Source organism: Coffea arabica, chromosome 3e (genome assembly GCF_036785885.1).
Source record: "Coffea arabica cultivar ET-39 chromosome 3e, Coffea Arabica ET-39 HiFi, whole genome shotgun sequence".
NCBI lineage: Eukaryota > Viridiplantae > Streptophyta > Magnoliopsida > Gentianales > Rubiaceae > Coffea > Coffea arabica.
The window spans coordinates 2,353,714-2,379,640 of NC_092315.1; the positions used below are offsets into that span (position 1 = coordinate 2,353,714).

The 25,927-nt window shown below is 36.6% G+C and overlaps 2 protein-coding genes across 9 annotated transcripts; one reads left to right on the top strand and one right to left on the bottom strand.

Moving 5' to 3' along the window:
* The first annotated feature begins 31 nt into the window (after positions 1 to 31).
* LOC113734034 (SAC3 family protein B-like) lies at positions 32 to 10,184 on the top strand. 7 transcript variants are annotated; one of them, XM_027260338.2, is made up of 16 exons: positions 67 to 349; positions 1,227 to 1,325; positions 1,731 to 1,964; positions 2,433 to 2,558; positions 2,985 to 3,224; positions 3,873 to 4,097; positions 4,250 to 4,506; positions 4,971 to 5,071; positions 5,175 to 5,390; positions 5,891 to 6,118; positions 6,205 to 6,296; positions 6,377 to 6,470; positions 6,905 to 6,997; positions 7,073 to 7,836; positions 7,923 to 8,037; positions 8,246 to 10,184. In XM_027260338.2, the coding sequence occupies exons 1-16, from the start codon at positions 231 to 233 to the stop codon at positions 10,022 to 10,024; spliced, it is 4,782 nt and encodes a 1,593-aa protein (XP_027116139.2). In that variant the 5' UTR covers positions 67 to 230; the 3' UTR covers positions 10,025 to 10,184. The 7 variants fall into 7 exon arrangements, with proteins under 7 accessions (XP_027116142.2, XP_027116139.2, XP_027116140.2 ...); XM_027260339.2 differs by having other exon boundaries at positions 2,988 to 3,224; XM_027260342.2 differs by having other exon boundaries at positions 2,441 to 2,558.
* Positions 10,185 to 10,513: 329 nt separating this feature from the next.
* On the bottom strand, positions 10,514 to 15,214 carry LOC113734035 (probable protein phosphatase 2C 35). Of its 2 annotated transcripts, XM_027260345.2 has the most exons (5): positions 13,834 to 15,214; positions 12,143 to 12,274; positions 11,391 to 11,617; positions 11,256 to 11,317; positions 10,514 to 10,911 (listed from the first exon to the last, which is right to left on the bottom strand). In XM_027260345.2, the coding sequence occupies exons 1-3, from the start codon at positions 14,743 to 14,745 to the stop codon at positions 11,402 to 11,404; spliced, it is 1,260 nt and encodes a 419-aa protein (XP_027116146.1). In that variant the 5' UTR covers positions 14,746 to 15,214; the 3' UTR covers positions 10,514 to 10,911; positions 11,256 to 11,317; positions 11,391 to 11,401. The 2 variants fall into 2 exon arrangements, with proteins under 2 accessions (XP_027116146.1, XP_071940365.1); XM_072084264.1 differs by lacking the exon at positions 12,143 to 12,274.
* Positions 15,215 to 25,927: the final 10,713 nt, after the last annotated feature.

Genomic DNA, 25,927 nt, shown 5'->3' on the forward strand with positions numbered 1-25,927 from the left:
AAAAAGCTTCCCATCAGCTTGGCTCTCTCTGCACTTTAAAACCCCTCCAATCCCTCACCTGAAGCTAGCCCAGAACAGTGTAAACTCGCAAATTCCCCTCCAGAAACAAGCAATTCGGGGAAAAAAAAAAATCTTTCTAGTTACAAAATCAAGTGTATATGCAAAAACCCATGTGAGATATGTATATATTCATGTTGCCATAAGCTCCTGAAACTTGAGAGAACGACAATATGTCTTTTGGTGGGGGATTTGGGAAGGACTCAGGTCCTGCTGCACCAAGAAACCAAACCCCATTTGGAAATTTCCCTAGGCCTCCTTCCCCAGCTCAACCCTTTACTAGATCCCCCGGGTAACTTCCCTTAATCTTTCTGTAATACATGTGCTTGTGTTTGTGAAGTTATGAACTATTGTTCTATGATTCAGTTAGTTTTGTTTTGGTGTTGTTTAGGTATCTTAATTTATTGTCGATATTTGATAATTTAAAGTCCAAGGTAGTTTAATTACCCCAAGATTTGATTTTTTATTTTTTATTTTGGTGGTGATTCTTGTTGGAGCTGTAGAAACTATTGTAAGACTCTGAGAATTGTACGTTAGAGAGTGTGGGCGTGCGTGCGTGCGTGTGTGTGCGAGAGAGAGAGAGAGAGAGACTGTGTGCTGTGACTTAATTAATTTGGTTTTATTGTGTTCTTCGTTCATGTTTATTCTTCATTTTGGATATGTGCTCCTTTGTCCGGACTCTTGGTGGTTTATGTGGAGGTATGCAAGCACTTCATTATTTTCCAGAATGGCATAAGATTTGCATCCCTTGTTAAGGTCCTTCGTTGCCAGCCAATATGAGAAGTGATTGATTGATGTCTAAAATATGAGAGCAAAAATTATGTCTTCCTGATAGAATTTTTATTAAACTTTACCACTGTGGTCTTGGCCATCAGGTATTCCACTATACGGGTTATTTGCAGGATGACAGACATCATTTTGTTTGTCATTTTTAGGAATACTTTTTCAAGGAGTTTTAGTAGCAATTGCATGTTAGTGCTCTCACCTTTCAAAGCATGTACTGTCAGTTTAGGTTAATACTTCTGGTCTCTAACAAATTAGTGTCAATCATGCCTAAGTTGCTCACATTGATTAGTAGTTGATCTTGCTTTTATTGCAAGAATTCGTTCTCAAGTATGGAGTGCATATCTGCTGCTGCTAATAAAAGTTTTTTTTTTGGGTTGAAATAGAGAACCTGAAACTTTCAAGAAAATTAATTCACGCCCTTCGGCTTTTGAAAGCCGACGCTTGGTGACGAGTCCATCTCGACCATCTGCAGAATTTTCAAGGTATTTATACTTTTTTTGGACATGCTTTCCATGTTATTTAATTTGGGATGGCTGTTGATAATGTGGGTACCTTCAAATGATTTCGGAATTAAGTCATAAATGATAGAAAAAGAGTCTATTGGTATACCTTTCAGTGATATAATTATGGTGTCGCATATTCAGATCCTTGTATGAAATCCCTGGCTTGAATAATAGGGTGGTTATCCAATTTTATAGCACCAAATGAAACTTTTTGTTCATTCTATCTTTTTCATTCTTTGTTCTCGAGCTAGTGCTTGCCTTTAATGCTTTTCAATGGCATTATGTTATATGCCATGCTTTTATTTGCTAGGATGACCAAATAAAGAAGAAAAATCATTGAAAATATTTCTTCTTGTCATACTGATGGATGATTATTTTCTCTAGACCCAGTCAATCTGCTCATACGTGGAGCAATGGCCAAAAGTTTTCTTACAAAGACTATGATGCTCCGGTTGATGAAAGCATTCCAACAGTAGTGCCATTTGTTCCTTCAAGTACTTTTACACCAAGTGTTCCTGCTAAAGGTTCTCAATTTCAAGATACCAGGACAACTGTATCACCTACTTTGGTGGCTTTTGATGAAGAGATTTTGAGAAGATCCATAGATGTTAGAGGAAGGTAATCCTTTCTTTTTTTCTGATTTACTGTGTTTCTTGTTCCATATGCTGTTAAAAGTTGCAATTATCTTTTGAACTCAACACCACTATACCAACAGACATATTGTTTCCCTAATGCGATGGGTAGTTAGTTCTGTATAGGAAAATTTTGTATTGGTGTGGATTGACATATTGATGGAACTTCATGAACAGTTAAGTTGCTAAGTTTGCAACGAAAGTAAGTTATTAATGTAATTCCAAATCCGTGTTGCTTAATCACAAGTACCGAAGGAATTAAAACTTTTTGAAGTTATAATACCTCCATTTTCTGTACATTTTTAAGTCAAAACCTCTGAGTTTCATATCAAATATGCTTGATTTTGTCAGATCTTACATGGTCTCTGTTTTGTTTCTACTGGAGCATCTGCTTGGGGATACTTCATGATGCCTTCACATAGAATTTTCTAACTTGTTTTTCTCCTTTTGGTAGTCGTGCAGGTTTTCTTCCTAAAAGTCAGAGCGACTTGTTTCCACAGCAAATGCAATCACCTCATCTGCCTTTACTGGGAAACCCCTATGCTGAGGGTGCTGGCCCTCCATTTAGTGAAGTTCAACTGTAAGTTTGGTCTTTGGCATCTAAAACTTGCTAGTTGTTCAGCAAAATGTATGCAGCATTGTACAAGACCAACATAGCATAGAAATCTATATTATTTAGTCTAATATAAAAAGAACATTAGAAAAATAGAAATAAACTGATACAAAGAATTAAGATTTTATTGGGGAGTCATCGGTCCTAGAAGGGAGTTAAATTCTATTTCTTTCACTTTCATTCTTCCATTCAATACTAAAATGAGATAGATACCCATCTCTCATACTAAAAGGAAAAAGGAAATGAGGAAATGAGAAATTAATAAATTTAGAATGTAGTAATAATAATGGGATCCATAAATTTCCAAAAAATAGTTTCATTTAGTTCAGGGAACAAGACAATTTGTAAACTTCTACTCTGATTACTATAAACAATTCTGCTTTCTTCATTAAGCAGGTCTGCTTTGTCTTCCAACATGTGGGGCGACCAGTCAAAGTCGTCGGGGGATTTGACCAGCCTGCTCACTCAACCAGTTATATCTTCTGTCTCTGCAAATGCTACTTATGATTCTAGAAGAAAGTCCCCAAACAAGCATGTGGACTCTCAGGTTTCCAAGCGAAGCAGGTCGCCAAATTTTTCCACCAGTAATGGTGGCCCCTTAGAGGATTCTTCGCACCTTCAAAATTCCCGGAGGTATACAAGAAAAGCTTATTTTATTGTATCTTTTAGTCTATCATGGGATCATTTTCTAGCAGCAGGCTAGTCTGACCTTTTTGTGAAGGGTCTTCTGCACAACTATAGCTCTCTAATTGTTTTGATGAGACTTGTGTACTTCAGCCATTAGATCATATAGGAGCTCTTTTGCAATGGTTTTCTGCAGTTATCTGCTCTCTAGATTTGCAGATATGGGTGAATAATGGAGATTAATAAGTCCCGAATTTGTGGTTGAGAAGTGGGAAAAGTGAAATAACATTGTCAGTAAACAGGAGATAAGTCTGCTTATCTCGATTACATAAGTAATGCTAAATCACGTGCAGTAATACATGTAGTGCTTGACATTAATGCTTTTGGATTTCGCATCTGAGTGATATCCTGAGAAGAATATTGAGAGACACGAATGAAAATTTTAATGGGCAAGACCAGACCTTGTTGACAAAACCAAATGGGACTAATGTCTGGAAATTGTTGCAACTCCAGAAGATAGTGAAGTTCTTTGTACATGGAGTCAAGCTGCAGAGATCCTTAAATTTCTTTTTGCTAGATTTGTCACAAGTTGCTCCTTTCTGTTGTTTAAGATGTATGCTGGACATGCATTAATGAACTACCAATTCTCATTTCAAGGCCTTCTACATCACCTCCCAAACCAAGGCTGAGTGCTCAGTATGTGTCTTCTGGTTCTCAAAGTCGTCAAGAATCTTCAACATCAGGGCACCTCAATAAACCAGAAGTAGTTGCAAATAAGCCTATGACCTTACCAGCTGCCAAAAAAACCAAATTGCCTTCCTCATCAACATTAGATCAAATCTTTCGGGAAACTTTCAATTCCCCGGAGGATGAGATAAATCGGTATTACATTCCATTCAACTTAAGTTTTTAATTCCTTCTAATTTTTACATTTTTTCTTTAATTTTTACATTCCATATGCAGTTTTTAATTCCTTTAATTCCTTCGGTATTACATTTTTAATTAATTCCTTCTATGAGGCTTGTTATTCACAGAGAGTTGCAAGCCAAAGCAAAGCGGTTGATGCGATTCAAGGATGAATTGACACAACCAACGGAAAATGATCTAGTTTCCAAAAATCAAAGCTTTTCTGCGAAAAGACAGCATCCAGTTATGATGGAGAAGCGGAAGTTAAATGGGGAAGATGCAGTTAATATGATACAGGATTCCTATAATGGTCATCTCCCTTCTGATTATGAAGGCCTGGATTCATCTGGAATTATAACTGGATTGTGTCTTGATATGTGCCCAGGTATGTCCTTGACTTGCCATCTTGCTCTCTATTAGAAATTAAAATTGTGACTGTACCTGAAGGCCATTGGACAAACCACATTCATTGAACCTTGTCCATGAAAAAATGAAAAAGTAAAAGGTTCAAGTAAATTGTGACTGATTTTTCAAAATTAGGGATGGGAAAATAGTTTAACATTGCTCCTTTTAAATGTAGTTTTTGGAAGAGCATTGATGTGATCAAGCGGCATTTAGCTTTAATGCAACTTTCAATTGGAAATCTACAGCAAGAAGCAATTGATACATGCAATTTCTTTGTTAACATGTGATTCCATGGGAAAGGTTCTCTACCCAGAGATGAACTCTCCTAGCTTTTTAGGAATAATGCTTGTGCACATATTCATCGATTCAGCTTTCAACTGTCCACTATGAATTTTTAATCAAGTCAATTGTAAGTTGAATATGCTCTTTGTTCTTGTATTTTAGAGTCAGAGAGAGCAGAAAGAGAAAGGAAAGGAGATCTTGATCAGTATGAACGCTTGGATGGGGATAGAAATCAAACTAGCATATTGCTTGCTGTTAAAAAGGTACATCTATTGAATCCTGAGTGGTCAACCAAACTTTTTGTCTGTCCTCGTTTGTTTCAGGAAGTGCATCTGTACATACATAATGTTCTCTACCTTCTTTCAGTACAACAGGACAGCTGAGAGGGAAGCTGGAATGATACGACCTATGCCAATCTTGCAAAGGACGATGAATTATCTTTTAAATTTGCTGAATCAGCCTTATGATGATATGTTTCTTGGCTTGTACAATTTCTTATGGGATAGGATGCGGGCCATACGTATGGACCTGAGGATGCAGCATATTTTCAGCCTGGGAGCTATTAAGATGCTGGAGCAAATGGTCGGTCATCTTATAGTGTGATCTAATTTTAATGTTTTCCATATGTGGATTAGACTGAGGACAATGTGTCCTATTAAAATCTGTGTTCTTAGAGGCTGTCTTGGAAGCTTGGATGATTAAAATCCTTGAAAGGCTTTAACCATCTTTAAATTTTCTGTTGCGTTGATTTGGGAACTAAAGTCGCAAATTTGTTCCCAACAGCACTCGTATGGATTCTTCTTTTTTCAGTTTCCAAGAGGGTCTTGGTGTAGTGTTTTCGAGGTTTCAGTAATTCATTGGATCTGGTCCCTATAGGAATCATTCCCTCCAGAACAATGTTCTTGAAACTACTTCTTAACGATTCTCAATGCTCCAAGCTTTTTGCTGATGCCGATTTAATTGAATGTTATTTAATTCAACTTGTATCTTGGTTATTAATTCCAAGTTAATTGATGTGGTTCTTTCTGTAAGCTATTGGAACGTATTTGTGTGACTAATTAGTGCTATTGTTTCCTTTCCAGATAAGACTTCATGTAATAGCCATGCATGAGTTATGTGAATATAATAAAGGAGAGGGATTTTCTGAAGGATTTGATGCACATCTTAATATAGAACAGATGAACAAAACGTCGGTTGAATTATTCCAATTGTATGACGATCACAGGAAGAAAGGGACAAATGTAGCTACTGAAAAAGAATTCAGAGGTTATTATGCACTTCTCAAGCTTGATAAACATCCAGGATACAAAGTAAGTTGATCTGCTATTGGAACATGTCTTCAACTATCATTCTCCACATCATATGTGAAAATAAGAACATTGTGACATTGTGTTAGGTTGAACCTGCAGAGCTTTCTCTTGATCTAGCGAAGATGACACCAGATATGCGGCAAACTCAAGATGTAATATTTGCTCGTGATGTAGCAAGGTACGCCCTGTATTTGGATTTGGACAGGACATATTGTAAGTCCTAGTTGTTGTCTAAGAAGGATTGTTCTGTTCTTGCAGAGCCTGCAGAACAGGCAACTTCATTGCCTTCTTTAAGCTTGCACGGAAAGCTAGCTATCTTCAGGCATGTTTAATGCATGCACATTTTGCAAAGGTACGTGTCATTACTGCATATGCTTCTGTGGAATATAGCTTCTCTTGCAGATCATCTATTTGTTTGGATAGAGCATTATTTGTCAAAATTTATTTGCGTACATCATCATTACAATTTCCAATACACCTTTTTATCTTCCCAATTACCTTTTTATCTCACATACATCACATCACAAAAAGTGCTACAGTAAAAATATCTCAAATAATTTACAATCCAAACAGAGCTATATATTTTCCTTGAGTTTACCGTTCAGATTGAAAGAATTAGCAATTAGCAAAAATTTTGTTTCACAGTCCATTTTATTCCTGATATTTGGCTTTCAGCCTTTTCTAGATAGAAATTGGGATGGATGGATTAATTATGCTTATTATTGTTGAATATGTTGCAGTCGCATTCTTGTATTGTTTTAATTGTTTGTCGAATCCTTTTCTCAGTTACGAACCCAGGCACTCGCTGCTTTACATAGTGGTCTGCAGAACAACCAAGGAATTCCAATAGATCATGTCTCTGCATGGCTTGGCATGGAGGTAAATTTTTTCCATCAATGAGGTTGCTTTCTGTTCCAGATCTTGGATGTCTGACTTTTTATTCAATTTGTTTAGGAAGAGGACATAGAAGATCTTCTTGAGTACTATGGGTTCTCTATAAAGGAGTTTGAAGTACCATATATGGTTAAGGATGGTCCATTTCTGAATGCTGACAGTGACTATCCTGTCAAGTGTTCACAACTTGTTAATAAGAAAAAGTCTAGCTCCATTGTTGAGGATGTCTCATATTCTTGTCTAGCCAAATCATCTTCTCCTAAAGAAGCTAGAGTACTCGAGTTGAATAAGGTTGTCGAGCATAAACCGATCCCCATCCAATCTCAGTCTATTGAGATTGACAACACTAACCAGGCAATTGATGAGGAAATGCTTGATTATGCCTCATCACCTAAAGATGACATCAAAGTGACACCTACCCCTAGAACATCAGTCAAAAGGAAACCATACGAGGATCAGTTATCTCCTGCAAACCCTTCTTTGTGGGATTCCTCTGTCTTTCATTCCCCTAGATCACAGCAAGATAGAATTGGAAGTATACAGAAGTCAAAATTTGACACCCACTTCAGAAATCCTCTCAGCAGTGACATACAGGTTGAATCAAGAGCATCAACGTTGCACCTTATGCCTAAGACAGTGGAGAAAGCAAACTTCATGCTAGCACCAAGTGACTTTGTTGTACAAAATTCAGTAGCAAAGCAGCCAATAATAGAACAATTTGGAGAAGAGCAGGTTGGTGTTAACAAAGAAGAAATGACTGAGGAAGTGTCTACAGTAAATTATGATGATGAAGTTTCTGAAGCAAAACTTAAGCTGATTTTGAGGTCTGTATCATTTTGTTTAACATTTCTTTGTAATATGGAGTGCTTCTCTTTGACCAAATGTCTTCTCCGCACGTTTCCCTTACTAGGATTTGGAAGCGCCTTTCTTTAAAAAAAAGAAAATTGCGTGTGCAGAAACAGCTAGCAGCAAATGCTGCTTTGATGTCCTTATCATTGGGGCCTCCTATTTGGCACCCAGAAATAGTGAGTATTTCTTTCTTACCTTTAACTTTATTTTTATCGATTTAATGCATTTCACATAGGTGAAAAGTTATAGCCGTGATTAGCTCTGCATGCCTCACACCTAGGGTTGTTTTTAGCTATATTTGGATATATTTGGTAATCATAGGTAACAAGATACTACAGCTTCTTAGAGGGCATGACATTTTCAAAATATACTCTGTGTGTTCAGCAATCAAGATCTCCTGGTGATTTTAACATTGACCAGCTTATGAGCAAGAGACTTGAAATTCGAGAAAAGTCGTGGTCAAGGTTGAATGTTTCAGAAGTGGTAGCAGCTGAACTTAGTGGAAAAAATCCAGATAGTAAATGCCTTTGTTGGAAAATTCTTTTACTGGCTGAGCACAGTTCCTATGGTGAAAATTGGAGAAAGGAGTTCTCTGATTTGGCTGCAGTCCCCTGGCTGGTTTCTAAGCTTTTGCCTCCCACATATGATGACGACTATACTGCCGATTTGCCTTTTTCATCTCCCAATACGTCAATATGGAAAAAGTGGTTTCCAAGTGAATCTGGCAACGAGGAGATCTGTTGTTTGACAATAATTAAGAATGCCAAATTAGAGAACCAGAATGAGGAACTTGCTGGTGCAAGTGCAATTGTCTTTCTTGTGTCAGAATTAATCCCCTGGGAGTTGCAAAGACAATGGCTTCATAACGTTCTGATGGCTTTACCTTCTGGTACAAGCTTGCCTCTGTTAATCTTAAGTGGTTCATGCAGGGATACTTTAGACACTTCCTCAATAATCAAAGAGTTGAGGCTTCATGACATGGACCAATCTCGTATCAGTAACTTTTCTGTTGCTTATCTTAAAAGCCAACAAATGGGTCAGGTTGATGGATTTTTTAGTGATGAGCTGTTGAGGGAAGGGTTACAGTGGCTAGCAAGTGAATCACCCTCTCAACCTGTACTTCGCTGCATGAAAACACGTGAATTGGTACTCTCTCACTTGACTTCTTCATTAGAGGTTCTTGATGGCGTGGATGGTCGTGAAGTGGGCCCAAATGACTGTATTTCTGCTTTCAATGATGCCCTGGACCAAACTTTGAGGAAAGTAGCTGCTGCTGTTCATGCAAATCCTGCCTCTTGGCCCTGTCCTGAAATTTCTTTGCTGGAGGAGTCTGGTGTTGAGTACAAAGCAATTTTACAGTATTTGCCAAGCTTAGGGTGGAGCTCAGCTGCAAGAGTAGAACTGCTTATGCGTGCATTAAGTGATTCTAAGCTTCCGCCTTTTGAGGATCATATCTTTTGGTGGTGTACAAGTTCTAGTAACGGTAACAACATTGAGAACCAGAGGTCACAGCTGGAAAATTGCTTAATCAAGTATTTAAGTGAAACAAGTCATATGATGGGATTGCCATTGGCATCAAAGGAGGCAGGCATTATGCTACAAAAGTTTGCTCAACTCAAGCTGGATAGTTCAGCTTATTTTATTATACCAAACTGGGCTATGATTTTCCAGCGTGTGTTTCATTGGCGGTTAATGGATTTGTCCAATGATGCAATTTCTTCAGCATATATCTTGGTCCAAGATGACATTTCCCCGTTAACTTCTGGATTGCATGATAGAGCAGAAGGTAGTACGTCAGTGCCTTACTTGGTCCGTCCTTCTCTTGATGAAATGGTTGCCATTGGCTGTGATTCTTCAACCAAAGAAATGCGCGGTTTTGATCACGGAGCTTCGCGGCCGTGTTCAGCGGCGTGCTATTCAGATGGGCATGAAGTTCCGAAAATGACTATTAATGACAACAACATGGAGGATGATAGAGGGAATTTTGAGCAAATCGACACATCAATTGCGAAACGATATCATAAAGCCAATGATTTGAAGAATGGTAGCGGATCCGCTTTGGCTGCCAAGGCCACAGATGACGCAGACAAATTAAGTGAACTGTTGGACAAGTGCAATATACTGCAGAGCATGATACAAGAGAAGTTATCAATCTACTTCTAGAACGCTAGATTTTGCTTTTCAGTTTTTGTAACATATGTATTTCTTCTAATTGCTGCCCCCACCCGCCAAAAAGGAAAGTAATAATTTTTGTCCATCATGGCGGGTCTTGTAATTTATTGCGGTGATGCATTGCAATGAGAATCTGACGAGCATTGCAAGATTCTTTTAGCTTACAGTTATATATATCTGGGCTCTTTTCAAGTTTGTCCATCTGAAGGCTTGAGGCTTGTTAATGGGAGGTTGTAGCAGCTTGATGCTGACCAGAATTGAGTTCCAGCAGCTTTGACGATTTAGATGGCACCAGCTCCTTAATTTCCAGTTGCAGGGATCTTTTTTACGTTGGCCCATGTGTTCGTACGAGTGAACTAAAAGCTCAAACTCACTCGTCATGTCTGAGCTTCATAAACAAGAAGTAACAATCATGTTTCTTTTTTTCTTCCTTTTTAACTAAGGATTATCATAAGAGATTAAGGCACTTTTATGGTCAAGTAACAGCCAACTTTGAAGTACTTTCTTGCTTCTGGAAGCAAGGATGGACTGTAATATTCTGATCAGAAAACTAAATATCAATGTCTAAGCAACGTTAGCAGCTGATACTAGCATGATGTGTCTTTTCACCGCAGAACTGATGATATATTCATCTGCTGCATCATACACATTCTGTATCAAAACAGACCACCGCTCTCTCCCTAAAGCTATTGAAGCCTTGTTAGCCTTGCTCTTCTAATATGTTTGTTGGAGAAGGCAAAATGGCAGCTCATTTCAACCAGGGAGCACATGCTATTGGGACATAATCACGGAAACGAATGCAACTCTTCAACAACTAGATTTGAAGATAAACTTGAATTTGTGGTCTGCTGCGGATGTATCACCACCAGATCGATTACCTGCGACAAAAGGTTCAATCTCTGAGATGAATTATGCACGCAAGACAATGATTCAGCATAAATCACCCACGCATGCATGCACAATAACACACCCACAAACACTTCTCTCTCTCTCTTTCTCTCCCTTCCATCATAGGCTTGTAATAAGCACTACAAAGAAAGTGATGCATTCTGGAATGCAACAAATACAAGCATACATAAAAGGCCATGCTGTGTCTTCCACGAGGGGATAGCTGTGCCTCGTCAAAATTTCATGGATTACTGCCTTGAACTGTAGCCAAAAAGATTTAAAAAAAAAAATACAAATCATTTGGAAAAAAACAAAAAAAAAAAACAGAAATTACCAATTCATCGAAGTGAGAAAAGGAACCCTAATGAACCCCCTGGTCCTCTCTTTCTTCAGTCCCTAGAAAAGAAGAATTTGAGTGTTATTCGGTTACGGATAGAAACAGGATAGAGAAACAAGCAGCAGCACTCACGATGCAGATAGCTAAGCCAACATTGCTGGAGAAGCAACATTTGCAAGGCTTTGATCCTTTGGCATTGTATTCTGATAGCTATAACGTTCAGAAAAATCACTTCTTACTGAATGGCAGACTTCAGATCCAGAAGGCGTGAAAAACACATCAGAAGTTCCATTCTCCGTCCTCAGTGCATCAGACCTTGTTTTCCCTTCGCTGCTATCACTATTGGCACTAACAACAAACTAATGCAGTTTGAAGAATGTAATTAGCCAAATAAACAAGCTTCTTTTTCTCATTATACTCAAAAACTGTAGAAGCAGCCCAAGAATAAGTATTTGATATTAAGACCAGATCATACAAAAGAAATGTGTTGGACTGCAGAAGTGCACATGGAAGATGCAGGAAAATATCAGAAAGATAATGCAAATAATTTCGGCACTGGAATCATGATCTTTTCTCTTATTGGCCTAGGCCACTTCTTTACCCTTCTCCAGGGATGTTTTTGTGTGCTTGGGAGGCAAGGATGACTACAATCCTTCTTCATGAAATCATCAGGAGTTAAAGAAAAGCAACAGATTGCACTCTCAAATCATTGTGGGAAAAGAAAAAAGAAATCTGAACAAAAATATTATCACCAAATTTGAAGTGAGACCCATTTTCAAATGCTAATTTCCTCGCATCACATGATCATACCAACTAGTACTACACATTAGTACAAGAATAAAAGAGAGAAAATAAAAAAGTCAAAGAACTCATGTAATTCATACATTAGATAAATCTCTAATGTGTACAATGATGATTGTTATATCATCTGTCCGATTCTCATGCTCTAACCATAGTTTATAGGCTTCTCCAATAATAGCAGAACATGCATCCTGGGGATCGGTATATCTAGTCACCTAGAGAAAGAAAGTTAAAAAAGAGAATAGTCAGAACAATTGTAGTACAGAAGCGCATGATCAACTAGTTTAATGATATGGAAGAGTATTCTCCAAGGCAAAGAGAATGCATTGCATGAGATCAACAATCACCTTGCCAAACATAAGCTAGCCAAATTGTGTGCCAACTGTAAAGCATAGCACAAAATCACAAAAAAAAACCTACTGAGTGATTATACCTCCATTACGTGTAATAATTAATTAAAACAAGGAAATGCAATTACCGTAAATGTAAGCAAGCATCGAAATAGTATAAGACTTCAATAAAGCATGAGACTCCATAGGGGACAAAGTATAATCAAGGTTTTGAACACTCAAGTACCATGAGATAGCACTTCAATTTCAAACTCATGGATCTTAAAACTCTGCCCTTGTAAACCAAAGACACCTAAATACTCATCCTCAAGATCTTATAGTGAACTTTACACGTCAAATTTAAAGCAATTTATTGCTCCTCTTTATCTAGAGTATGCTACTCAACTCATCCTAAATTCTATCACAGTAAAACATGACTTGCATTAAGAAAAAACTTATATTACTTTGTTCCACATAATTGTAAGCGTAATCTTGTCTCACGCCATAGATTTGGTGTTTGCACTATTTACTAATTTGGATGAGCATTAACCTTTCGCATCAAATGCATTCATACCATCTTTCTCAAATTCCTTCATAGCTGCTATGTCTAACTACAATTCCAGTGAGAAATTTCCTTCTCAACCTTCTCTTTTTTTTTCCTATATTTTTTAACCTTCTGCTCACCACCTCACAGAGAAAGCTATGGATGAAGGAGCCACAATATGCTGACACAATCAAATAGGCATATTTCCTTTAGTAGGAGCCTTAGCAGAGATTCACAATATAACTTCATGTCATGGAAAAGAAAAAAATGGAACTGCTGCTGTTCTAGTTGTCATCTGAACTTGGTAAAAAGATTTTCTCTGGTAGGAAACTTCACAAGATATTGATAATTAATTCCAATTATCTAGGATATGCCAACTTAGTTATTAATACTAATTTGTTTACCTAACGTTTATGATCTATGGTGCTAATTTATCAATGCGCTCTAGGTAACATTATCTTCTTTCATTCGTAAACAGAAGCTTCATAATTCAGCTAAACCAGGATTTCAATTTCTGCAAAGTTTGATCAAGATTATATCAATATTTAATTACATGCTGTACAGGATCTAGCTTACAAGAACATTTAACAACTTTTGACCGAGACAACAAAGAAAGAAAAGTTAAAAACAGAGACAGAATACTAGGAGGAAGTAAAACAAGGGGGGCTACTCATTGCTACTTTGACCTTTCCAGAATTTTTAATGTGGGCTAGCATTTTTAGATAAATAACATCAAATGCTGGCAATGACCCAAAAAGCGACTAGCCATGAACATGTGAAACTTCCATGTTATAAAAAAGGGGGTAAAAAACTAATTGACTGTCAGATTATCACGGCCATGAAAGGCCTTGGAACAGGGAACGACAAAGAGGAACTCAATGTTATCAAGCTTATTACGTACCATATCCACTACAGTTTGGCTGGAGAGGAACTCAAAAACACCATCACTGGCAACGACAAAGAATGGATGACTCGAGGTAAGGTGAACTGCTGATACCTCAGGAACAGCAACTACACCAATCTTCTCTGCTGTGCTATCCCCCACACTCCGTGTAAATGCCGTCCCAGGATACATTCCGTTCTGAACCCACAGCCTTGGTGGATCACCACCTTCAGTCTCTTCATCTCCCCATGTCTGAATTCCAGGATCTTTAAGCCCTTCCACTTGATCAACACTTAAAACACGGGCACCACAAAGTTTAACTCTCTCACATTCATCTTTCCTAAATGGTGTCTGGTCATAAGACAAGTCTTCAGCAACAAGCTTATTCTCTTCCTTAACGGCCAACACCGCCCTTGAATCACCCACATTGGCCACATATAGCATATCCCCAACAACAAGCACGGTGATAGCTGTTGTACCACTCATGGAATCATCAATATCACTAATATGTAGTTCTTCATTTGTAGCCAAAAATGCAGAATTATAAGCCTTAACAGGATCATCCAACAATGTAGGGTCATTTGATAAAATCTCAACAAGCCTATCTTTGACAAACTTTGAACATTGTGTACCAAACTGCCCATGCCCATCAAATACCCCAAAGAAATGCACATTTGGATTACCCTGAATATGGGTTTTTATACAGTAGCTGTCTTGATTTTCTTTATCAGGGGTTTCAGGATAGTAGCCCCTTTGTGTAACCACAGAATATTCTAACCTGAATTTGTGGGATGGCACATGAACAATATCTAATGACCTATCAGCAAGTACATGTGTTCCATGACCGGTATATGTACCCAATTCTTCTCTTCTACTACGGTCTGGAGATTGAGGGTATCTTCCACAACACTTCCCATGAATACAACCCATTCCTCAATGCACTTTCAACAACCCAAAATAATCTCTCAGACACACACCCGCTATTAGCAGAAAGTCCTGAAAGAAAGAAATGCTTGAGAAGAAACAACCTTACACGGAAATGCAATCCTCAGCAAAAAGGGCCAGAAGGGTCTTCCTCAAATCCAACATTATCGATACCAAATAGAGAAACCCATTAAAGTTGAGAACCACCAATTGACGAACCCTACAAGTAAAACAAACCCAAAAGTTTCCACCTTTACATAAATTTATGATTACCAAAGGTTACCAAGAAAAGTTTCTCAAGATTGGGGGATGACCCAATCAAGAAGAAATGATCAGAGAAAGGAAAGAAGAATTCGAGTTGACACTTGACAGACGGAAAGAAAACCCAAAAGGGCGAAGATGGTAGAAACAAAAGAGGGGGAAAAAAAGAACCCAAAATCAAGCCTAACAAGCAAAAGGTGGAAACTTTTTTGCTTTGATCAGACAATGGCTTTTTCTGAAATAGTCAGAGAACAGGGCATGTGGTGTAGGGATTGTGGGGTCCGTACAAGAAAACAAGATTATATCCATAAAAACAAAGATCCTGGCTTGATTCTTTGATCATTAGACACAGGCAGCATTCAATGGAATGCATGCCTTTTCTCCTTGTTTCTAATTTCCAAGGAAAATTTTTTTTTTTTCAAATCCTTGGAAAATTCTAGGAAGAAGGGGGTTTTGAAAGAGAGAGAAATTTGGTGGGTTTGATACTTGTTTGACAAAGGTCATTAGGTTTTTGGTTTTATGTGTGCGTTACTAGGTCTGCATGGGGAATGGCTATCTGTGCAATGTACAAAGCCCATGTCTCCATTTCTCAAGAAAAGACATGCAATAGCTCGGAGAAGTGAAGTGTAGGGATAAAAGGGGAAAAGGACAAGAAATATATGACGAGATTTTCCTATCACCAAGGCCAAATGTAGAAATTGGAGATATTTATGGGTTATTATAGTAGACTCCTCAAAGACTTCAACAAAAATTTTATTTGCTTGAATTTAGACATTGTGAGATGGGTTAGTCTTGGTGCATTTTTGTTTTTGTCTTGTTGAGGATTGTTTCTTTCCTCTTTCATGCTCAGACATATTCTGCAAGAAAATATATTAAATTCACGTTTGCATTTCAAATGGCTAAAAAAGGAGGAAGGAGGGATTGGCTGTTTGGTATGGAAAATGGAGTATAAGTGAGACATTCCGGATTCAAAACTTTTCACTTAAACTACAAAAACTAAAAAAAGTGAAAAAAATCGAGCCACTAGTTCATAGAAAATTGAATTTGGCTTTGATATTCTAATAGTGTATCTCTGCCAGTTTAGGCCTTCCTCAGTACAATGTCCAAGTTTTGATCCACATTTATTGAAATGTTTAATAGGCTGCTTATTAAGGTAACAATTTGAACTTGAAAAGAGACAAAAGGAGGGGGAAAAAAAACCTTGATCACCTTGTAAGTGTTGTCTAAGGGTGATTCAATAAAAGTACAACAATTTTCAATAACATGACCAACATTTTAATTGTATTTCACTCTCCTGATTAAAGAATAAATTTTCATTCTTAAACTCGAAAAGTATCTTGAGCATTCAATGTTTATTATGGATGTTTATCAAAATTGGAAAATCACAAGTCAGGAAAATTTCTTGGTATTTATGAGATATTTATGCATGGAATAAATATTTATTAGGCATGAAAGATTCTTTATTATTTCCTCTGTCCAAAGGGTTTGTTTGGATAGAGTATTATTTGAAATAATTACTATAGCACTTTTTGTGATGTGATATATGTAAGATAAAAAGGTGATTGAAAATATAAAAAGGTGGATTGGGAATTGTGTTTATGATGCAAGCAAAATATTATTTAAAATTAATTCACTATCCAAACAAACCGCTGGTTCGAAATCCACCTGCTCCCACTCCAGATTATTGTTATTTTTTTTAAGCTTCGCGCGAAAAGAAGTGGGCTACCACAACCCAATAAGTGATCCTCCAACTTTAAATTGGATTTGTTATCCAAAACCACCGGGCAATTCATTGGCCTACACTGCTTGCTGGTTCTCGATAGTTTGCATTTGGGTCCACGGGGCCTGCTGGCTACCAGTTGAATAGGCTTCAAATCCAACCTTAAGGTTGGCCGTGGGCTGAAAATTGACAAAATCACTATAGCCCAACAAATAATGCGAAAGATAACTATTTTGTTTTGAATTAATTTTCTATATATTGCCACTGTTACCTTTGGATGACCAATAATTATGCAAATTTTAAATTTTAAATTTAACTTTTGCACACGTTTTATGAATCTAATAGTAATAATATATACACTGACGGTGTGTATAAGATTTACTTGTTTATTTTACGAGCTCTATTATATTTCCAAACGCTTTTCTTCCTTTTTTTTTTTTTTTTTTAAGCAGGTGAAGAATGAGATTTAAGAATGAGAGATTGGAAAAAATATCTGAATTCAGAACTTCTAATTCCAAGGAGTTATGTTATCGGTAATTTTTCTAGAGTCATTAACCTAAAATAGAAAAAACAAAAAGAACAAAAAAAACCTTAAAGTAGGAGTTCTGGATTCCTTTGAAACGCTTGGTTGGTGTCTTGACATACTTGCACATACAAGGGATTGATCTGGGCAGCATTTTTGTCGTGTATATTAAGTTTTACAATAATTATAGTACATTTGAACACGAACTAAGAAAATCAGGAGGGGCAAAGGTACCAACACATTGATGATAATAGGGTGTTTCTATGATATGCTAAAAAGACAGCGTCCTCCAAAATAAGAAGGTAACATGCATGATAGATGCATCCCCTAAAACCTCACTGATAATCTAATAAAGAATAGTAATCATGTGTTGGCTACAATTAGAATCTAATCTCTTGCATGCATCAAGCTGTAATTATTCGGAATAAGCATGTTTAAAGAGTTCCAAGATGTCGGCTTTGCTACTTGCTCTCTTTTGGTCCCTTCCAAATGTCTAACATATATTAATACCATATGTTATTGTATTCATAATATAATTAATATATCTGCCTATCTTATCCCTTGTGCCAATATATCCTCACATAATTTATGGTTCTCTCTCTCTCTCTCTATATATATATGATACTATAAATGACGATATTAATATTTATTAGTACAATGGTACTGGTTTTCTGCCTAACATATTTGCTTGCTTTTAGAGTATATCTTGTAAAATATACAAATCTTGTGTCCACTGATGAGAGATTGAGAGGGTCTTCAAAAAAATTTTTTTTTTGAGCAAGAGGGTCTTCAATTTTACATTACAATGGCAAGAGATATGGGTTTCATTTGGATTCTAGCTCAACTAATAAATCAGTTTGTGTTTTTTGTATTTTTTTTTGGGGGGGGGTGGGGCGGTATATAAATTAAGGGATGCTTAGAGAAGACAGAGAGTTTGGGATAGAGGGAACATGATGGCCTCCATGCTTACATATTCATGCTTGCTCTCCTGACATTATCAAATCTTAAAAAAGAGCCTCAATGAATCTCTTGGAGCTCCCCTATTTGCAATCAATCATCCCTTCTGGTTCTGTTTTAAACCTCTTTAAAAAATTTGTATTATATGCATCCATCTTTCACTATCTTTGCCTGTTAGACCTAAGTAATTAAGTTCAATTGGCAGCTTAGTATTGCTGGAATGACAGCATGGTTATGTCAGCATTATTGTGGCATAGAAGTTTTGGTGGTTCCACTTCACCTAAGAAAAGAACCCTAATATAAAATGGATCAGATCTCATGCATGCCTCTAAAAAAAGGGCAAAGATTTTCTAAAAAGGCAGGGGATTTATTAAGTTATTAACTGATTTTCATACCATATCATAGGTGCATAGACTTGATTCTCCAAAACCCTTTTCCTTGTGTACCAGTAACAGCTTACAGAATACCAAACAATAATTCTTTACCATTTTTAATGTTACTTACTCTCTGATACTTTTCCAATTTTCTATTATATATATATATATAAAGGAATTTGTAGGTGACTGTTGAAAAATTTTTCATCTATCATCTTGGGGATAATTTAGGTAGGGAAAAAAAAAATCAAATGCAAGTGATTAAGCTAAATGTGCAACATTATAATGTATAGTTGAGTTGGGTTTGACTATTGTGTCCACTCATTTGCAATTGACTTATATTCCACGTGATTATCAAACTTTTAAGTGGTGTTTAAACCATTTACAAATGTAATTGCAATGTTCTTCATCTTCTATTATAATTGTTGGGTAGCTTTTTTAGCTAAAATAATAGAGGGTATTAATGCTAAAGATGATTGGTTCAGGAAGCACTTAATAATGAATATGATTTGTTTTGGTTCATATTTCCAATCCGTTACAAGTATAATTGTAGTGCTCTTCAACTTGACAATAATGGAGGCTTTCAATATTGAACAATGTTCTTTTAAGTGCTTGTGCTCAATCTTTTGTTATGGGTATTTGGACAAGTATGATCATTTACTTTTTCTCTTTCTAGAATTTTGGATGTTTAACTGATACAATAAAAACTGTGAGTTTTCTACTGCAATATTTTTTCAATAGCTATTGTATGAATATGAAAACTTCGTTATGGAATACATGATACATACATAAATATCCATAGGAACCTTCTTATATTTTCTAACTATATTTCCAAAATCTGATATTCATGACTGCAGGTTGTTAAACTACGATTAAAGATTGTCTATTGACTGCAATTTCATGACTAAGATAGAATCTAAATTTGACCTTATAGTTGATACATGTTAATTGTTGATTGGATATGGTTATGATTGTGTTATAATGGTATAGTAACAAAGGTAATGATATTTTTGCTATTGTTGTCGTGGTATGGTGTGATTATCTACTACAATACTATTTCTTTTACTTATAAATTTGTTTTCCTTTATAAGTCTATTGATTTGGTCAATTGACATATAATTTCATGCACTTCAACTGATTCAATAAATCAATTACCATGCAGTTCTAATTCTACTATCTTTTTTTTATAAATTTATTTAAATAAATATTTTGTCACATAAGTTAAAACTCCCGCGCTTAGCGCGGGCTTTCCCCTAGTTGTTAATTAATCAAGTTACATGGAGAGCAACTACGTGTTCAACTCTGCCGTTATAAAGGAAACGAATCGAGATGCATATATGATTATTCAATTTCTGTCATTAACAACTAGGGATGGGCAAAATTATCCACTAACCCGAAAATCCGTTATATCCGATCTGATCCGAAAATTAGGATATCCGATTTTTATTATTTGATCGGGTCAAAAGAGGATCGGATACCCGCTAAAATGCGGGACGGGTTAGGGTCACATAATTAAAAACCCGCGGGTACCCGATTCGCCCCGCATATATATATATATTTTTTTTATTTTTATTTTTATACACACTCTATAAAATAATAAGTTGGAACTAAATAAGTAATTCTATTGAACAAATTGCATTACAAATATGAGATACTATAGTTTATTTACAAGATTCATTTGTAGAGGTCATGATCTTATATTTTATAAAAAAAAGTTTAATTAATGCGGAACATATATATTAAAAATTGGGCTACTTATTTCAAACTTTTATTGATTTTGAATTCTTTTAAATTTTTTCCTTTATCTTATATTCTCTTCACATGCTTGTTTCTTGGTGGAAAACCTTTTTTAGAAAAAAAAATTTATTAAATCTTAGATGAATGTGTAAAATATAAAATTAAATTGGTATAAATCATTTTTTTAAAAAAAATTAAATGATAAATGGGGCGGGGGCGAGTACCCGCTGACCCGACCCTATCTCAGCGGGTACCCGATTATAGGGTACCCGCTGATATGCGGGGCGGGTAAGGGTCAGAAAATGGCTGACCCGAATGAGGCGGGTACCCGACCCGCGCCCACCCCTATTAATAACACCGAGATGTACTAAGTCACTAGGACAGGTAATCGACTAAGTCATATATTTATCTCAATTTTTATTTAGAGTTTTTAGCGAATCGGTGCCTTATAGACATTTATTAATACGCCTAAATTATATCTAACCTCTCAATACTCTGTGAATATACACGATAACAATTATTACCCTCCTTAATTTTTATACACTTTCTCTAACTTACTTTATTTATTAAAAAAAAATTGATGCCTGAACTATATTTTAACGAGTACCAATTGGACATTGGTTAGATAGACCCTTTTATTTAAAAGGGCTGATTCTGAAAGGCCCTTTTTTTTCGTTACCCCTTCTCCCGAAATTTTTATTCATTTAGTAAGGTGATCAACAAATGCATTAATCCCATGTTTAATTTCTAGAGATGAAAGTGAAATTTTACAAGGCTAATTATGCAGTGCATTTACCTTAAAGATGGCTTGAATGAAACTTGAAATTTTGTTACACTATAAGATTAGACATAACTAGCAAATATTTCGGATATAATTAGTGGGATTAATCTAAAGTTTGAGGATGATGTCAGAGTCACAAGTCAGAAGCCATGAGTGATGCTTGCGTGGAGCAATCAAGAGAGATTCAGGCTATAGAAGACTGATCAAGAGCTTTATGAGATGAAAAAACAAAAAAAAAAAAGAAAGAAAGAAAGAAAGAAAGAAAAAGAAAATGATAAGAGGGCATGAGAGAACATGATGTGGCGTGTAAGGTTTTCATTCAGATCGAGAGATTTGCTCTGGCAATCGGTCACAGGGCAGGGCTCGAGGCGAGTAGCAAGGAGTGATACAATTATTCACTGTATCTCTCTGGCTTTCTCTCTTTTTCAATGTCGTATGCACATAATATTCTCATGGACAAAATATACATATGGATGATGTGTTTTGTCTGTGTGGGGGCAGCAAGCAAAGAAGCAGTGTGATGAAGGATATGTGTAAAAGCACTTGAAACTTCTAACATGTCTTGTTTGCTTTCAAATCTTTTTCATGGAGAAGCTTTGCATTGCACCTGCGACTACGAGCAATCATACATGCATGGTGGGGTATCGCTTTTATCTCTTTTGTGAATTAGAGTGCGAGATTGTGTAGGATGGGGAGTGACTAGCGTTCCATTTTACTACTTTTAGTAAGGATTACTCATGCAATATATGAAAAATTCTTGCATTGCTCTCATCCTCAATTACAATAGCCAAAGATTGTGGAATATCAAGTTACTAGTTAAGGACATTTTCATTTTGCCGTGCGTGCAGTTTTAAAATTTTTAAGGTACTTTCATATATTCAAGATGGCGAGAAACAAAAAAAAAGGGCGAAGAAAACACAAACCCTTTGCTAAAATATTCGGTTTAATTAGTATGATGGTAGGAGCACCTAACTCTATAAACAGCAGAGAGGGAGGTCCCAAATTCTTTTTGCTCAAAAATCCATTGTTTGTTCCATAGCAACAGTATTCAACTCCATCCAAAGTTGACTTGTGCCCTTTTTCCTGTCATTTTCTTTCATGGCTAGCTTTCGCAACTCGCAAGTGGGAGGTTAACAAAGTAACTAGGGGCTTTGATTTCGACACAAAAGCTTGCAAAAAAGTTCAAGAACTGAAGGAGTACGGTGAGGGCTTAGACAATTTCTTCCCAAGGAGAAGCCAGCCCTTATCAATTGGCAACTCTTAGAGTTCAAAGAGTGGTGGGCAGCCACAGAGAGCACAATTTTTGTGCGCATGGTACAGTTGCACTCACTTGCGCACATCTGAGTGCTCAAATTTACAAGGATAGAAATTACTACTACTATTATGTTTTCTCACTTAATATATTCCACATGTGTGCAATTGTACGCATGCAAGCATGTATGGCGGCTAAAGTCACTTGTAGCCCTCTAAACCCTTGTTGATCAATTGCCTTGGCCATTTATACAATGTCCCTAGTGTAGTGGGGACTCGATGTCCATGACTTTTATCTAAGTTTAGATTAACCATGGCCCTAGTGTGTCTTGGAGGAAGGACACAAGTTAGATTATGTGTAGTTTTGTGGGACCTTTGATGGTGGTTGTCGGGCATATTAAGCCCCTCTTAGTGGGTCCAAAATCGTAAGTTTGGGCAGTATGATTTGCTCGAGGGAGATTGAGATTAAAAGGTGACTTATTGGGTCCACCACAAGATTAAGATTAGGCTTCCATAAACATCTGTAAATCTTCTTTTGTGTAACTTTTTCCAATATATGCCCTCTACTCACCCAAATTCAAGCCGACTCTTTCGATATTTGGGTAAGATTTTGTACAGCTTTTCATGTAAGAAAAGTAGGGATTTTGTGGAGTTTGGTTTTGGACTTTCGAGTAAAGATTTTGGAGCGGTTCAATGTATGATTCTTTACATAGACGTGTGTATTCAAATAGTTAGCACTCTTATCTTTTCTAATGCGTATTATATATACTCTTATTGCAGTGTAATTTAGCCATAAATAGAGGATACTACAGCTAAAACAACATTCATATTTCATTATATATGCTAATACCGAACTGTAACCTAGCTAATTAAATTCGTCCTCTAATCTCTGCTTTGGTCCTTATGGTTGAATAGCAGTTGACCATTTTGGACTGGCATGCATGCATCATGAAGAGATGGAGGGAGATTGGGAGATCTTGGTGGTATGATGTCCATGTCAAAGTCATATATAACTCAATATAACTGATCAAAGTTATAGATATGCTGATATCTCAAGAAATTTTGGCATATATGCTGAATATTAGTGTCAAGAAATATGGGGTTTGGTGGTGCGCGTGCAGCACAAGAGGTCGGATATGTCATAATGTGAGTGTGCCAGCCACCATAAAATTGTTCATGACGCATACATTCTGAATCATTGATCCTGCTCTAAGAACTGCAAATTTTGATTCTAAACTCACAATTTGGCATCATTGTCCACACCCCAACCTTTCCAACTCTCCTACCCATATTCCATACATGCATGCTTCTTTAATTAGCTCCCCTTCCAATGTCTATCCTCTTAATTTGCTACTACTTTCTCTTTTTACTTCTTACTGATTCTACCACCAACTAGTATTTACATGCTACATGCATGTCTAGTAGTATGCTGTATGATGATTAGATATGGTAAGCTTTGTAAGGTGAACTGCAAAAGTAACTTAAAAGCTAAGGGGAGATTTTGTTTTGTGATGAGTAGGGAGTCCATTTCCTCCCTAAAGGGAAGCAATTTATAATCTTCCTTCAATTGGAATGTCTATAGGTTAATCATTTACCGTAGGGATAATACTCTATATACTCGTATGCCACCAAACAGAAGTAATCACTCATGCATCAGGGCTGCTTTAATGCCAGCTCATCTTGATTTCCATACTGATTAAGCCAATGCATGCTACCCCCTATCTATTTGTGTATGACTTTATATTTTAGGTGTATCTATCTAAAATATTATTACAAGTATAGGTATATAGAGTTTATGCCAATATGTCTAAGCATTTGGGAAATGATAAAGAGTGTCCAACTCTTGTCCGACATTGATTTTAATATTTTACATGTCCAAAAACCACTCTCTCAAGATAATAAATGAACTGAAAGTAATGCTAATCCTTAATTGCTGGCTTTGAAATCCCTCCACTCGACAGAAACCTCGAATAGTTTAACAGTGCATATCCATTGTATTGTACTAGAAAAGTGATAGTAATGCATAAACGGATGGATCTTGAAAAAGGATACAGTACTATGTGAATGTCGTCAATCATTTGACCTTCAACCTTAAACTACATTGCAACCCCCCCCCACCTAAAAAAAAAAAAAAAAGGGTCCTTTTTTGAACAAAAGAAATGCCCCAACAACACCTAATTCATGGATATTCTTGTAATTATTTAGTTGCCACGCCTGATTGCTACTGTTTCTTACGTCCTTGAAAAACAATTGATGATTTCTGGGCACGTCTCTTACCTTCTTTAAATACACACCTGCCCACTTCCGGAAAGACAATGCTATCCTTTTCGACCAATTGTTTTCACTTCAATTTGCACACTAATTTGAGCAGTGGCCATGGGTATGATTATGCAACAGTATTGTCCCTCCCAATCCCATCACCATCACCTCCATCACAGCCTAGGAGAATTCTCAATTCAATGGTGCTCATATCACTCCTTCCTCACCTGATTAGTCCATTGATCATCCAGTTGGTGTGTGATATAATATATACTGAGTTTTATTTGTTGTGTTTTGGCTTTGTGCATCCACTTGAGAACATCTATATAAGGAAATTAAGCTTGCCTCTGCCTAGGAACTTAATTATTGTTGTCACCGCATCGAAACGTCTACTTTATAATTATGTCTCTGTTTTTTAGGCTACCGTATCATCAAAATGCATGTGAATCTATCACTAGGTGCTGCAGATCAAGATTACTATATGTATTTATCTACTCATCTAGTAATTTAATGGCCCTTTTCTTAAATTTTCTTAAGCACCCCATATTAAAGTTCTAATTGTAAAAGATATATACGAACTGGATACAATTTGATGTTCAAGTTCCAAATCATGACTAAGTAGAAGAAATGTATAGGATCCTGGTTTCCTTGCTCCAGAGAAAGAGGAATCTCGTGGCATGCATTTTCTTCTCCAGAGTGGGCAGATATTGATACGACAAGTGATGCCACCTTTTAAAATGCAAAGAAATCATGATGTCAAAATAGAAAGACTATGGTAGTTATACTGTTATAGTACTACTCAAATAAATTCAATTCAAACCCTTCAATCATATACTTGTGTTACAGGACAAAAATCCATCACAAGTGCTATGCATGCTACAAGAAGGCAAAATAAAGTACTACTAACAAAAGCATTAACATTAATTTACAAATGAAATCTTATTAGTAACAACTAATTGCTCTGTTTAGTTAAAAGTTCAGTTGGAAAAGGGACTAATTTTTTTTTTTTTTTGGGTCGTAGATAAGATGAATAGCTAGAATCAAATATATAATACATATCTGAGGATGTAGAACAAGAAAATTGCGCGTGGGAATGAATTCTAATTCATGTAGCTGTCTGGAGAACGATCTCACAACACACAAAAATGACCATCATCTTGTATTCATTATGCTTACAATCATTATTCTTGGTTGCCTCACCCGCATGCCCCTCTTACTCTTATTCTCCCACACTCTCTCTTCAGTACCCCTTTTAATTTTATGCGTTGCAAATATTGCATGGTCTCTCCTATCTGCTCCATTTCCCCATATCAACTCTCTCTTCT